This window comes from Acomys russatus, chromosome 12 (genome assembly GCF_903995435.1).
Source record: "Acomys russatus chromosome 12, mAcoRus1.1, whole genome shotgun sequence".
Classification (NCBI taxonomy): Eukaryota; Metazoa; Chordata; class Mammalia; order Rodentia; family Muridae; genus Acomys; species Acomys russatus.
The window spans coordinates 44,140,511-44,156,452 of record NC_067148.1 but is presented as its reverse complement, the minus strand read 5'-3'; the positions used below and the strand labels follow the sequence as shown (position 1 = coordinate 44,156,452).

General features: G+C 46.2%; 1 protein-coding gene across 1 annotated transcript in view; it reads left to right on the top strand.

The window, feature by feature from the left end:
* Pask (PAS domain containing serine/threonine kinase) overlaps positions 1-15,167 on the top strand; it is a 29,225-nt gene extending 14,058 nt beyond the window's left edge. The window contains exons 9-17 of the mRNA XM_051154379.1: positions 1,206-2,680; positions 2,794-2,975; positions 3,348-3,515; positions 6,258-6,383; positions 6,487-6,621; positions 8,852-9,051; positions 11,982-12,115; positions 14,142-14,288; positions 14,803-15,167. Of these exons, the coding sequence (XP_051010336.1) occupies positions 1,206-2,680; positions 2,794-2,975; positions 3,348-3,515; positions 6,258-6,383; positions 6,487-6,621; positions 8,852-9,051; positions 11,982-12,115; positions 14,142-14,288; positions 14,803-14,960 (2,725 nt within the window). The 3' untranslated portion in view covers positions 14,961-15,167. The remainder of the gene's footprint in view (positions 1-1,205; positions 2,681-2,793; positions 2,976-3,347; positions 3,516-6,257; positions 6,384-6,486; positions 6,622-8,851; positions 9,052-11,981; positions 12,116-14,141; positions 14,289-14,802) is intronic.
* Positions 15,168-15,942: the final 775 nt, after the last annotated feature.

Below are 15,942 nucleotides of genomic sequence, written 5' to 3'. Positions count from 1 at the left end.
ACAGGATCTTGTCCCCATCTATCAGTTTTCCTAACAAGTAACCAGGGACCTATCTAAAATCCCAGAGCTATTTGTCAGGGTTTGGAGTAAAAAGGGTATAGAAACAGGTGTGACAGTAAAGAAGAAAAAAAATACTGAGAGCCACCAGCATTCAGTGGCATTGGAGATTCCAAGACGGTGAATACTATGCCCAGGGACTGTCCAGACCCCTTGTCAGGGTCTTTTTGTTGTTGTTTTTGGTTTTTTGATACAGGGTGTCTCTGTGTAGCCCTGGCTGTCCTGGACTCACTTTGTAGATCAAGCTGGCCTTGAACTCACAGCAATCTGGGATTAAAAGCGTGTCCCACCACACCCAGCTCTTTGTCAGGGTCTTAATGAGGTTCTTCTGGTGTGTGTGTCCCCAACGCTTCATCCTCAGGCCGACTCTAGTCTGTTCCTAGAGAGTGCTAGACTCACCTGTGACATGGGAGGAATGGACAGTGATGCGGCCGAGTAGTAGGTAGACACAGTACTATTTTGGCCTCTTCTCTGCAGACCTCTGGGAAGCCTTTGCTTTTAGAATGTGACCCACAACATCTTCCACTGTGGTACCATTCTCAAATAGAGACTTTTCCCACTATGTTTATGACCTTCTGCTGTACAATTTGTGAGGACCTCCATTTCAAGACCACAGTAGTATATCTGATCAGATCACCAGATGCTTGACCGTAGACATGATTGATGTGAGCAGATGTAGTAAGCTTGTGGATACAATGGAGGTAGGTCATGCTGCCTGGGCTGTGTAGCAGCCTCCTCACTACTTGTACAGCTTCCTCACACTAGATATGCTCACCCCTGCCCTAGGCTCCTTCCTCCTTACTCAGTTCATTGTATGCATTGCTTTGCCAGCCCTCTCTGTGCTACCTCCCTAGTCTCTGTGCAACTAGGTGTTGGGTGCTATTGAGAACCACTCATAGCCAGCTGTCCTGAGTTTATTAAAAAATCTGAAATCCATTTCAGTAGCTTTCTTGGTTCATTCTTGGTAAATGTAGATTTACAGGAAAATATCTAAGAATAGATATTTTATATTTTAGTTTAGTTACAAAATTGAGACTTTCTGTCACAAATTTACCATGCTAAATTCATTGTACTTGTCTCTCATAGAGGGAAAGTCAGTATGGTCTCTCATTGCCACTAGTGATTATCATCCAAATTCCTGTCTCCAGGGTGGACAGCAACCCAGTGCATGGTGAGCATTCATTGCCCATAGACCAGCAAAGCATTCCAAAGAGAAACCTGCTAGTCCATGGTGGACAGTTACTGTCTCAAAACCAGTCAGACACCCCAGAAATATCCCCACCAGTCCTTAATGAAAATTTATTATCTGAAGTTCAGAAAAATATCTCAGAAGAAGGCCCACTAACCCACAAGAAATGGGTTTTGCCCAGGGGTCAGCAAGACACAAAAAGAAGCCTGCCTGCTCATGATGATCAGTTACTGCTTTCAGGCCAGCATATCCATGTCTTGGGAAAGGAGAATCCTTCAGCAGCAGCAGAGAGCTACAGGAAAGGCCTGTTAGAAGAAAGCAGGTCCAAACCAATGGATGTAAAACGGTTTGCTTCATGTGAAGATCTTGAGCCCCTAGTCCCAGCTAAGGACAGGAGCAGCAGCATGGACATGTGTAGTCTGCATCAGGAAGCTCAGCTGGAGATGATGGGTGTCAGTGGTCCCAGCACTCCTAAACCCTGGGCCGATGCCACCATGCCTGAGCCCCACACCACAGGGCAGCTAGCAGGAGGGAGCTTTCTGACACACTGCCCACAGTATAGAAGTGAGTGGATCTTACAGCAACGAGGCCAGGACTTGGCTCCCAGCCCTTCTGGAGTGGCGCGTGTCTTGCTTGGGACACCTACTCTGGATGAACCATGGCCAGGAGTGAGGAATGACCGAGAAGAGCTACAGACTTGCTTGATTAAGGAGCAGTTGTCCAAGTCAAGCTTTGGGGGAACTCTGGGTGTCCCAGAGTGTGTGGAACTTGTCCCAGCAGAACATCCTCCTTTCACTGCCCCTGTGTCCTTCTGTGATCTAGGAGGCCGAGACCTACATGCTAGCCACTCAGGCAGCTCCTCGGCCTGTTATGCTTTGGCCACTGACCTCCCTGGTGTCCTGGAGGCAGTGGAAGCCCCGGAGGAGGCTGATGTGAATTCTTATTCCTGGAACTTCAGGGAACTCTTTCTCAATGAACAGACAGACAGACCTCCATCACATTGTTCCTGTAGCACATCTGAGCTCAGTGAGGCACCTTCTCCTTCACTGGTGGGCTCAGATTTGGATGTGGGTGTTCTACGCAGACAGAGTTCAGATATTCTAGGTGACCGAGAGATGTTGGTCCTGACTGGCACGTACTTTGACCTTGGTGAAGTCCGGCAGTTCCAGGAGATGGACACAGGACACGATCGAGCAGAACTGTCTGACATTTCTTTGGTATCCTCTGAACACTTTAAAACTAGTGACATAGAAAGCCCAAGTCGTGGCGCTCCCAGACCAGATCCTGGTCTGGACAATACGTGCTTATCAGCAGAGAAGCTGAGTACCCAGGTCACTTCCACTCCTCTGGCACCTGGGGCCGCCGGCCTGCAGCAGGAGATCCAGGAAGGCATCTACTCTGGAAGCTGCTACCACCGAGATGGCTTACGACTGAGTATGTTCTGGGGAAGAGGTTTTTTTTTTTTTTCTTCAAATCATAACAGTGTTTAATGTGACCATTGGAGGGATCAGCAGAGCTCTATACTTCCTCACCTTCCTGCCCTACAGGTATACAGTTTGAAGTGAAGCGGGTGGAACTCCAGGGCTCTGCAACCCTGTTCTGTTGCTGGCTGGTGAAGGACCTCTTACACAGCCACCAGAACTCAGCTACCCGAACCCGCCTGCTCCTTGCCAGCCTGCCTAGCTCTACCCACTCCATGTCTGAGCTCTCTGGATCCAGCTTTGGAGAGGTTGGTATCTGTGGTCAGCTCAGTCCTCTACTGTGCTTGCAGGTTTTCCAGGTGGCATTGCTGCCTTTTTTTTTCCCCCCCTGGAATGGATGGAGGATCTGCCTGTGGCTTTTTAGCATTGTCTTCTAGTACCCTGTGTAAATATAAAGCAAATGTGGGACTTTAAATGAATATATGCCTGTGTAGTGGGATATGGATGCATTTAGACATAAACCAGTTTGTATTGATGAGTGCACATTGCCAGAGGGCTCCATGGAGATTTTCAGACCAGCCAACTGTGAGCATAGGAGATAAGAACAGCATGGATGCAGGCACTGTACTGATGGAGATGGGATGGCTTGTAATGTCCCAAACCTTTCTTTGTGTCCACAGATGCTCAAAGCCAAGCCTCAGTTTGAGGAATCCCCAACACCTGCAGAACTGGAGAGACTGGCAGCCTGTGAGGGCGAGTACTCCCAGAAGTATAGCACCATCAGCCCACTTGGCAGTGGGGCCTTTGGCTTTGTGTGGACTGCCGTGGAGAAGGAGCATAAGAAAGAGGTGCTTGGGATCATGTGGGGCTGACCCTACTGGAGGGCCCCTGATCTATAACTTGGAGACTGGTAATGGAAGAGGGGGGCACTAGGATTTGAATACTTTGTGGATAGAGGAGGAAGCCTCTGCATCACACAGTCTTAACTCCAGACAGTAGCCCTATTGAGTTTCATATTTAGACCTTGCTTTCTTACGGGCACTTGGGCCCTGACCAGATTCATTACTGTGTTGTACCTCCCCTCTTCTGAGTATGAGGTTTTTACTGTTCTGCTATACTCATGGCCTGGTGCCTCATGGGCATGCAAACTGCTCAACTGGAAAAATAATGTCCTCACCAAAGAAGCAAACTAGCTGACGAATACTCTCAGAGTCCGCCCAAGGCTTCTCACAATAGCTCTCACATGCCTTTTGGCACTGAATTCCTCCACCTGGCCTCCGCCTCAGTCATGGGGTCATTCCTATGCAGGCCTCGCATACTTACCTGAGCCTTAGCACTCACTGTCCTTGGCTCCCCTGTCCACTGGCATGTTACGACTTTAGTACCAACCATCCTACTTGGAAGCAGCATCTACTTGCTGCTTTGAACACTGTCAGGCTCCCCAGGCATGTGACTACCAGCTAGGAGGGCCCTAGAGTGTTGCCACAGAGTGCTTTCCTACCACTTGTTGCTGAAATGCTCCAAAGGTCTGTGTCTGAGTTGCTGTGTCATAGTCTTTCTGGTTCTAATAATTTTTCAGAGGATATTTTAGGATTTCCCCCATAGTATGGCTATTTTGTCTTTCTCTTCATCTTTTTTCCTTCCTGTCACATTGGCTAGAGGGCCCCAGAACAGTATTACTTGGCAGTTACGGCACTGATTCCCGTGTCTTTCAGTCTGCTACTGCTACCTTTTATTTCCCAATGAGCACATTTCTTAAAAACACATTATTTGAAGACATTGCATTTTATTATTACTCTAGCTGGATGGGATAATTTTTTTTTTTTACATTTATTTATTTGAGAGAGAGAGAGAGAGAGAGAGAGAGAGAGAGAATGTACACAAATGTATGGAGGTCAAACATGATCTGCTTCCTTTTTTAATATAATGATAACACTAATGGATTTTCTTATGCTTATGGATTCCATCCTTGGTCATGTATAATATCTTTCAATGCACTGGCAGCTTTGATTAGCTGTTGTATTTATGTTTATTTAAAAAATTTTAATTATAGACTAGGTGTGGTGGTTCATGCCTTTAATCCCAGCACTTAAGAGGCAGAGGCAGGCAGATCTCTGTGAGTTCAAGGCTAGCATGGTCTATATAGTGAATTCAAGGCTAGTGTGGTCTATATAGTGAGTTGTAGGACAGCCCAGTACTGAGATCTGTCTCAAATTTTTATTATTATTGTATGTATGTACATACATGATGTATGTATAAGTACATGCTACATGGTGTATAAGGAGGCCAGAGGACAACTTGGAAGAGTTGAGTTCCTGCTTTCACTATCTGGCTTCTGGGAATTGAACCCAGGTTATGAGGCTTGGTGACAAACACCTTTACCTGCTGAGCTCTATCTTGACAGCCCTGAAATAGATGATTCTCTTTTTACTTGGTATCCTAAAGATTTGCTGAACTCGCATAGATTTTGGGGGTGAGTGGGTTGATCCATTTTATTATATTTTTGTACATGTATTTTATATATATATATATATATATATATAAATTTTTTTTTTTTTTTTTTTTTTTTACCAGAATATACTTAGGAGTTTGTGTACATTCTTTATTTTTTTCCTGATACTTGGTAAGACTTGGATCTGGATGTTTAAAGCTTTATTTTAAAAGACTATTTATTTATTTATTTATTTTAATCAATTCTTTCCTTTATTTTTCTGAACTCACTTCAGGAATGTGTGGTAGCTCCTGGGATTGCCTTCCTTTTTTTTGTATTCTGAAGGTTGATGGGCACCAGACGTCTGAAGCAGTACATCTGCTGGCTGTTGACATTCTTTCTGGGGCATTGAGCCCCTCTTTTCAGTTCCTCAGGACCCTACTGACTTGTTTCTGCCTTTCTGAGTTCTCTCACATCTCTCCTGAGCAAGTCATGGTAGCTTTTCCTTCCTACTATCTTCAGAATCTGTCTGCTTCACCCAAACCATTTCTCCCCTGATCAGTGTGAGAGATAGTTGAATAGCACAGAAACTTTGGAGTGCTGCTCCTGTTTCCACCCCCACTACCATCTGTTGAGTGGCTGTCCTGTCTTGTAGTGAATGGCATAGTCTTTCTTTACAATGGATCTTTGTCCTACTACACCTGGGAACTGAATGCCACTTGCTGTTGCCAGGTGCTGTTTCTCATGGTTACTACACACGTCAGGCTGAAGGACTCCCTGGTTAATTTCAGTATCAGGACTGATACTTGTCTAACAGTGACAGCTTTCAGCTTTATTTCCTCTGCTTCTTAGGCTTATTTCATTTTCTTGGGGGTGATATAAAGTGTTGTAGGAATACTTGCCCTAAGGTTTCTGAGACTTCTTTTCTCCAGCACTGGCCATGGCTCCTCAGCACCCCCAGGGACCCCAGCCACCCCATCTTGCCCATGATAGACAGGTAGAAAGTACCAGCATTTCTGTTAGGCTGTTGTCTTCTCCTTTTCTCCTGTTTCAGGGTGTGATGCATTTCTTCTTCCATGGCAGTGGGTCTGCGGAGACAGTAAGACAGTGGTAGGGCTTGACAGATGGTAGAGGACTCCGCCCTTTTTCTCCCATGTAGGTGGTGGTGAAGTTTATTAAGAAAGAGAAGGTTTTGGAGGATTGTTGGATGGAGGATCCCAAACTTGGAAAAGTTACTTTAGAGATCTCGATTCTGTCCAAAGTGGAACATGCAAACATAATCAAGGTAGGTTTTCTGTGTGCTGTCACCCTCATGTTGTTTTTCTAGCATTAATGTGTTGATTGGAGACATTTCTAGACAAAGCTAGACCTTGCCTTGTCTCTTTCAGGTTCTGGATGTATTTGAAAACCAAGGATTCTTCCAGCTAGTGATGGAAAAGCATGGCTCTGGCCTGGACCTCTTTGCTTTTATTGACCATCATCCCTGCTTGGATGAACCCCTAGCAAGTTACATCTTCCGACAAGTGAGAGCGGGCCAGGGCTCTGCAGGGTGGCTGTGGGGTTGGGTAATTGAACCTTGTGCCTGCAGGAGTCAGTGGCATGTAGTCAGTTTCCTCAGTGAGCCAGTGGTAGCCTTCAACCTTGGGATTTATGGGATAAGATCTATACTGAAAAAAGTTCTGTGATTTAAGTAAAGGGATTGAGGTTGGAAGGACTTATCAGGCAAGATGTATTTTTAGTGATTTAAGTTTATTCATATATGTATAGTGTCTTTTTTTTTTAACTAGTCACAAACTTTAAGTAACAAAGCCATCAAGCCAGCTGTGAGCCCTGGTCACTGATCTCAGTTAGTGTCCTCACCAGTAATGAGACCTTGTGTATAGCCTTAATCTTCTAATGTATGTAGTTAAAAACACTATTGTGACTGAGTGAAAAAGCTGTTGGGATTAAATCAGAGATTATCCAAAGAAGCATAAAGACTGCAATTTGAGCTATTTCATGTTGCAGAGCTGGTCTTGGTCTGTTTTTGTATTTAAATGTACATGGGTCTTTGCTCACTTTTATAGGAGTGGGAAAGTGATGAGCAAATTTGGGAGGCATCTGAGAAATGGGAAGGGAAAGGGGAGCAGAGACGGTGACTCTTCTTTTGAGTAAAGAGCAGGCAGTGGTTCCTCCCTGGGTGCTCCCAGAAATGTGTGGATCGTTTATACCTGTCCTCTGATTATTTCTTCAAAGTGATGTGTAAAAGCTTCTACATGTGTGTTTCAGTCATTGTGGTATGTCAAAAGAATGCCCCCACCATCACTCTCACACTTCCTGTTGGACGATTATGTATTTCTCCCCCTACCCTCTCTCTCCTCCCCCCCCCTTTCCTTCCTTCCTGCCTTCTTTCTATCTCTATCATTCGTCCATCCATTTATCAGTCTGTCTGTGTATCTTTCCTTTTTTCTTGTCTGTCAGTGATGGGTCTGGAGCCTGTTGTCAGCAGTGCTACCCCAAGGAGCAGCACCATGGGCAGCTGTATGGATTTGGGGGCACAGCTGGGCTTGTATAAAGGAAGGATGAGCTCAGTACAGTTTAGTTGTAGTGAGACTTTGCAGTCTTGTTAAAAATATGGTTTCTGAATAATGTAGCAGTACATGCCTATAATTTTAGCACTCCAGAGGCTGAATAAGGAGGACAGAGAGTTCAAGGCCACTCTGGGCTACAACAAGATTCTTCCCTGACCCAAGTCTCCTGACTAGGTTCTAACATGTATGTGTTTATGCATGCATGCATGCATGCATGTTCATATATTCATGAATATTCAAATATATGCATGAATATGTATATGTACAGGCATGCATGTGTACGTTCCTATAAATCTGTATATGTAAATATATAGGCAATTATTTATAATATATACTTAGTTATCAATTGATTGAGCTTAGTTGACATCAACTATCTTCCTGATTTAAAGCGTTTTTATTTGGAAGTATAAAACTTCCTGTAAAGATCAAAATGATTGATTATGTCCATGAAATCACTTAGTTGGTTGCTCCAGCTTGTATCTAAATTGTAGTCTTACTAAAGGCAACAGGAGGCATGGTTAGTAGACCTCCAGCATAGGGGACACAGAGTGCCTGGGCAGGTGGGTGTTATGACGCTTACCTTCCAGAGGTGGAGTGTCTGCACACACCCTACTTTCTGCAGAGGCCACATCCTCCACATAGTGGTGGATGTGCTGGCCAGGAGATGATGGTGAACACACCATGCAGAGGAGCTGCTGGAACCCTGCATCAGGATTGTCTGCTCCTGCTTTGACCTCAAACTGTAGCCTGACCTCTGCACGGGGCTCTTTCCTTTTCTGTGAGCCAAGGTGTCTACACAGTGCCTGTGCACGTAATACCAACCAACCTTCATCTCTCAGTGGCCCATATGTTCCTCAGTATCTCCTTGGTGGCCTGTCTTGACTCCTGAGATGGTCCTGGGGCAAGTGTATGCTGGGAGGCTTTCCTTAGTCAATAGGAACAGAGGCATCGTGAGCCAAGAGTTTGTGTTGCCTGCTGGCCTGTGAGAGGCACAGTGATGTGTTCCCAGAGTTGCCATACCTCCTGTCTATGCGGAACCACTTCTACAGGACCCAGAACTATGCACTGGAGAATGCTTATTTTTCCTTTGTTGTTGTTTTCCTTTTTTCTTCCTAATATTTGTTATAAATACATGTTTTACTTAAATTGCTGTTTGAAGTGTTCCCCTGACCTCTGATTCCAGCTTGTGTCAGCTGTAGGATACCTGCGCTCCCAAGGCATCATCCACAGAGATATCAAGGACGAGAACATTGTGATCGCCGAGGACTTCACAATTAAGCTGATAGATTTTGGCTCAGCTGCCTACTTAGAGAGGGGCAAGCTCTTTTATACCTTTTGTGGAACAATAGAGTACTGTGCACCTGAAGTTCTCATGGGAAATCCGTATGTATCACACGCTCCGCTAGTTTACCCTCCTCTTGACTCTTGCATAAGGCCCATGACTGTTGTGATTTTAGGAGGAAACAGTTTCAGTTTGTGCTTTTTTATTGAGTAATGAGGGGGAAGTTCTGGAAAATAAATGTATAGTAGGCAGTACTATTTCAACTTCTGATTGTTTGGAATTTGATATTACAGAAAGTTAGAAAACTAGAGGATAATTCAGACATGAAATTCTCTGAGTGACTTCTTTGTAACTGCTGTGCTTACTGAGTATCAGGAAGGGTAATCATTATTTCTCAAGATTTTTTTTTTTTTTAATGTATGGGTGTTTTGACCGCATGTATGTGTGTGTAGCATATTTAGTGGCTTCAGAGTCCAGAAAAGGGTGATGGATCCTGTTGTGGTTAGTGTTTTGACAGCTTGATACAATCTGGAGTCATTTGGGAAGAGGGAACCTTAATTAAGCAAATGTTCCCACCGGATTGGCCTGTGGGCAAGCAAGCATGTAGGCCACTTCTGCATTAATGATTGGCTGGGCTGGGTGGTGCTGATGCTGGGAAGGTGATCCTGGGTACTATCACAGTCTGAACAGGCCACGAGGAGCAAGCCAGTCAATAGCACTCCTCCATGTCTCTTGTAAGGGTTTGAGTAAGAATGGCCCCTCATAATCTCATGTTTGAAAGCTCAATCCCCAGTTGGTGGAACTGTCTGGGAAGAATTAGGCAGTGTGGCCTTTTAGGAGGCGGTGTCTGGAGGCAGACTTGAGGTTTGAAAGGACTGGCACCGTTTGCAGCTTGCTCTCTCTGTCTCCTTGCTGATGAGGATGCTGTGAGCTCTCGGCATGCTGCATGACTGTTACTTGCTGTTAGTCATCAGGTGCTCTAGCCCTCAGAAACTGTACGCCTTCTTTAGAGGTTGTCTTGGTCCTGGGGTTTTATCATAGCGACAGAAAAATAACTTAAGATACCCCTGCTTCAATTTCTGCTTCTGGGTTTCTCTTTTGAGTTCTTGTCCTGACTTTCCTCAGTGATAGTTTGTGACCTGAAACCTTTAAGAAATAAACCCTTTCCCTCCACAAGTTGTTTTTGGTCATTGTGTTTTATCACAGCAATGAAGCCTAAGACAGATACCCCTGGGACTGGAATTACAGATAGCTGTTAGCTGCCATTAAATGTGGAAGTACGTCTCCATTCCAGTAATCATTATGTCAGCAGTGTTGTTGCGCTGGTCACACAAGAAGCCCAATAGCAAGAGTGAGAGCGTGGGGAATGATGTGAAGGAACTATCGGGGCTCATGTTCTTTGAGGCTCTGAGCTCAGGGGATCAGGCTCTGGGGTGAGAGCTGAGGTTGCTGCTCTGTAGTTGGGGAGCCTGTGGGCAGCAGGAACCTGATCTGAAAAGGCCTCTTTTGGGGGGATTTGAGGAAAAGAATTGAAACGAATTTCATTGTCCACATGTGTGCAGGGCATGTGTAGAAATTGCTGATAATGGTTTGAACTGCACATGCAGGGATTGTGGTCTTGTTCACAGACAAGCTGAGGTGTGTTTGTGTAAAATGACCTTCCTAAGTCATTCACACAATGATGTCTCCCTCCTCTCTCTGCACAAATTTTGGTGAAATAAATATGTCTCAGGAAGAGAGTGGGTGGTCAGAGGAACAGAATGTTTAGCTCTTTGTGGTCTTATAGAATAGTGTGTAGAGTCACCAGACAGGCATGGTCAAAGCTGGATTTCATGTTGGGGCTGATCGGGCCCAGATTGTCTGCTCAAACACTACCATACCTGTGTGAGAAACCATCAGCAATGGGGGATGGGCGGGGCGATAACCAGGGCTGAGACCTGTGTCTTCTCTGGGCACTTTTCACATCACAGTCAGAAACTGTATGTTCAGTAGCTCTCATGGACTCATGGAGTTTGGTCTCCCTAACTTCCTGCAGCCATATCCATGCAGGGGTGGCCCTTGTGTGCAGCATGACTAGGCTTTGTGCCGCCAGAAGAGAGTGAAGAGGGCAGGGAGAATCTCCCTTTTGGAGTCTCAGTGTGTTCAAAGCCAACATAGTAAGAGATGATGGAGAGGGTAGAGTTTTTTCTCATATGATTTGGTTACCCCTGCTCCTAGTGAGTGTCCTGCTCTCGTGACATCCTGTAGTGGCTGAGATGTAGGCAGTATTGAAGCAGGTAAACTGGCTCACCATACAAGCTCTGTGTGGCTGGTCAGCTCCTCCACACTCAAGCTATGAAGCGCAGTCTGCTGTGCTGTGCCTTCTCCTTGTCTCCTGTCTGCACTGTGCTTTCTCTCCCTGCTGGTCCTGCTTGTGGGCCTCTTGGTCAGGACCTTGTCTCCTTCCACATTGCACACACGCCTCCATCTCATCAGGCAGAGGGCTTCCTGAGTTCTAATTCCAGAGTCTATCTTTTAAGAACATTCTTCCTTGCTCCTCGTTTTTATATTCTTCTACTCCAGGTGTCAGCCAGCTCTAGGTTGGCTAAAGGCAACCTGCCTGGAGCGGCAGGTAGCTTGGGTGAAGTTAGGATAACACCACCTCCATACTTCCCAAGGCGTGCTTTTCCGGTCGGCCCTGTTTCTAAGACACTCCTCCATCCTACCTTCGGCTGTCACTACACTTTGTTCTGTGTTTCCCCCTATTTGTCTCAACTTTGAGCATCTCTGACTCACCAACCACATGGTCTTTCTATAGGGCATACCACCACCTTGTTCTGATGCTGCCTGCGCCTCCTGTGCCTCTTAGGGATTTGCTACCCACTCCTCTGCTTGCCCCTCCTCTGCGGATCCCTCCTTTTCTGGGTCATCCAGAGGGTTTCTTGCTTGGGGCAGCCCTGCATGGGCTGAGAATGCAAGTCTCTGGCTGAGGTTGGAAGGCTGTGGTACTGAGTGCAGACAGGCTCTGAATGCTCTCTCTTCCTTCTTGCAGCTACAGAGGGCCAGAGCTGGAGATGTGGTCTCTGGGGGTCACTCTGTACACGCTCATCTTTGAGGAGAATCCCTTCTGTGAGGTGGAGGAGACCATGGAGGCAGTTATTCATCCCCCATTCCTGGTTTCCCCAGGTGAGCATAAGCTCCAGGTGGCGAATGATGCCGCTGCCTGAGAACTCAACACTTTGGTTTCGGTCTTCTCTCTGTGTATACTGATTACCTTTTACTGTTCTTTTTTATTCTTCTAACATTTTTATCTGAGCATGATAATTTTAATGTGACTCAAAAGCATTTTGGTAATTTTCATTAGTGCCCCTAGGATCTTTAAGGCCCTCTTGGAAGTGATACTTTGCAGTTAGTAACCTTGTGTGTGGCAGCATCTATGAGGTCAGCCACTCACCTTAGGTCAGAGGCCCCGTTTGTGGAGGAGGGTGGTGTCAGTGCACGGGGAGACTTGGCCCTCAGCAGCTCACATGGAAAGTGTCAGTCGTACTGTGAGCAGATGTGACAGCAAGTTGAGGCCAAGTGGTACTTTGTGTCTGTAATGATGGCCCGGGAGTCAAGTGGACTTTGGCTCAGAGGCCAGAAAGGCTTCCTGACCTTGGAGCAGGCACCTTGGGAGCCTGGAGCCTAGTGGAGCTCAAGGAACTGGCAGATTTGTCAGGTGTCAGCTGGGGCCCCTTCTACTTTGGTACCCTGTGGTCCCACAGCAGTCCCTGGGAGAGCCTATGTGGTGGCAGATCTTCTGTCTGTGCCTTAGCCTCTGTGTAGGTTAGAAATCTGTCTGTTCTAGGAGCCTGGATAGGGCCTTGGACAAGACGACCATTGCACAGTGCAGGAGTGGGAAGGCGGAGTAAAGGTGCTGCAGGCTCCGTTCTCAGTGAGGCCTCTTTTTTGGCTTGTGGATGGCACCTTGCTGTGTCCTCAGAGAAGGGATGGGGAGCCTAAACTTTCTATTTCTTAGGGCACCAGCTGGCCTGTCTTCCCCACCCACGGCTTCCTCAAACTCTAAGCACCTCCCAACAGCCTACTATTAGGCATTAGGGTCGTGCTCTCCATCACGCATACTTTGCAGGGACGAATTCAGTTATAGCAGTCTGGGAGAGGATTTTAGAGCTTTACTAAGTTGTGGATCCCTAAGATGCTGCCGCTTATTTGGTGGACTGTTCTGCTCCATGGGTTCTTACTACACAGCTTGGGTTCCTGATGATGAGGCTCAGAGAGGCCCTGGTCAACAGGACCCAAATGCAGATTCAGGCTGGGCTCTTGATAGAGCTCAAGCTACAGTGTAGGCTCTGTTTCTTAACAAACTTTATTATACAACCCAACTAGCTTACACAAGAAGAAAAAAAGATTAAAGGGAAAAAAAGAGTGAACCTTCCGGTATCCGTTCCACGGGACGGGTCCTTAGGTGTCTCTGGCCTGCGTGCTGGTCCAGCCTGTTCGCTGATCCATGTGTGCTCAAGCTGGTCTCAACCTGTTGTTGTCTCCTCCCCGCCTGCCTAAGGGCGGTCTCTTTCTCCCGTTGAGGGTCAATTAGAAAAACAAAAGTCTAGGTGGGGTCCCCAGGTCTGTTTCCTGAATTCCAGGCCCAGGATGGCTCCACTCAGTCTGTCACAAGGTATTCATGGGGTGCCCAAGGGTGAAGCCCGCCAAGACTGCTTCCACCTGTGACAAAGCTTAGTCTTTCCCACACTACAGAGTGATTGGGGTGCTACAGCTGGCTTCCACCCTTCCTTGCATGTCATGTCCACTGTGGACACCACCTGCAGTGATCTTGTTCCTCCCATATCAATCAAGAAAATGCCCCACGGCTTGCCCACAGGCCAGTCTGGTGGGAGTATTTCTCAATTGAAATTCCTTCTTCCCAAAGCACTCTAGCTTTTGTCAAGTTGACATAAAACCAGCCACACATTGTAAGCAGGCCATCTGAGCTTTGGTTGAGCTGGATCTCAATTTGCACACCTCCACTTTGGAGGTGATGGCTTCATAAGGCATTCTCTGAATATACCAGGCCAGGCCTTAGTGCCCCAGGAGTCCTTGCTGCTACCTTGCTTTGTGGGAGGCTCTGTAAGGCAGAATAACCTGATATCTACAGGTCTGAGATGTGATCCATTTCACTGCGGCCTGCATCCTCCTGTGTTCTTTATGTCCCTAGAACTTATGAGTCTTCTGTCTGGGCTGCTGCAGCGTTCCCCTGAGCAGCGGACCACTTTGGAGAAGCTGATTATAGACCCCTGGGTGACACAGCCTGTGAACCTTGCTAACTACACCTGGGAAGAGGTGTGTCGGACCAATCAGCCAGGTGAGAAGTCTCAGCTTCCCCCACCTTCTTCCCTCCTTTCCTCGGTGACTTTGTTTGGGATGGGAAGGTGATCAAGCTTCTGTCCTGCATGAGGCATCGTACACCACACTGTCCTAGATACATAAGTTTGAGTCTGTGGCTGGCTTAAAAGAGGGGGCTTGACTGCAGAAACCTTTAGGTGCCACTTGCTCAGTGTGACTATAGACCTTGGGTTTCAGGAGTCAGTTGGTTGTCTAGTCCCAAGAGGGTAAGGGTACAGATGCTGACTATGGTACTGTGGGGCTAGATGCTGGGGCATGCCTCTTCAGATAAGGCTCCCTAGCCCTAAGTCAGAGCTGGGAAACGAGGCTGGAGATAAGCACCCCCCTCCCCCAGCATCTTAGCGGGATCTATACTTCCAGAATATCACCACTGGGGTTTCTAAAGCCACTACCCCCTCTGTTCTGTTGTCCTAAACAAAGTATTTTATAATCTTGTTGCTAGTATGTAATGTGTTATCTTCTTCATCTTTCAGAAAGTGGCCTGTTGTCGGCTGCAAGTCTGGAGCTTGGGAGCAGGAGTCCAAGTGAAGTGTCTCAGACAAAGTGTCTCAGTGGGCCTCCTGTTCCCAGGGAGGCTCCTGGTGACCAGCACTGCTTGCATCCGGAGGACCCCTCTCTGCCAGTCAGCTGAATGCATACTCTCTCCTACTATTCTCCACTCGGTTTGGGAAATTGTATGGATTTCAGGGCTTCCTACCTGAAAAAAGGAAGTCAAGAATTGGGATGAATCTCCTTTCTACAGATTCCTGTGCAAGTGCTAACACAAAAGCCTGTGATACTTTTTTTAGGTTTATGAAATAGACTTGCAATTTGTGGGGTTTTTTTTTTTTTTTTTTTTTTTTTTTGTCACCTTGAAAAATTAGTCTACTGTTCAATTATGTTGTATTACTAAAGGGCTTTAAGTTGTAAACCTCAGAAAAACGTAGGGAGTATTTTAACTCTCTATTTTTGTTGTTTTGTTTTTTGTGTTCTTGAGACAGAATCTCACCATGTAACTCTGGCTGGCCTGGAACTCAACTGGGTAGACCAGGTTCCCTTTAAGTCACAGAGATCTGCCTGCCTTTGTCTCCTGACTTGTAGGATTAAACACATATGCCACCATGTCCAGCTCTTTCTATTTGTGTGTTACGTTTCTTTCTCACTGACTTGGTATATGTGATAGAAGTTTGGAGTCTGTAGAACTGGCCACAGAAGTGACCAGAATATTTATTTATTTTTTGTTTTCTTAAACATTTTCCATATTAAAGCCACTTAATTAGTTAACGGTTAGTTACAGTGGCTAGGACTGTATGGGGCATGAGAAATACTTGATTTTCTTTTTCCATTTCTGTACCATACTTACCACAGCTAAAAAGCAACCTATCCTGGTTTAGTCTGGAGGCCCAGACCTGTCAACCATCTACCACCCTATAATATGCCCTCCCAGCACTTTCAGACATCGGTGATGTCTGTGTGAAGGGCTCTAACTGTACCTCTCTGTCCGTGTGAAGGACTTCAACTGTACCAGTAGCTGTGTGTGAGGGTTTCCAGAAATTAGTGACATTTTTAGCTTTTGATTTCAGATGAGCTTTATTTCCAAGAATGAAACAAACATTTTTCCTTGTAGTCTTTAT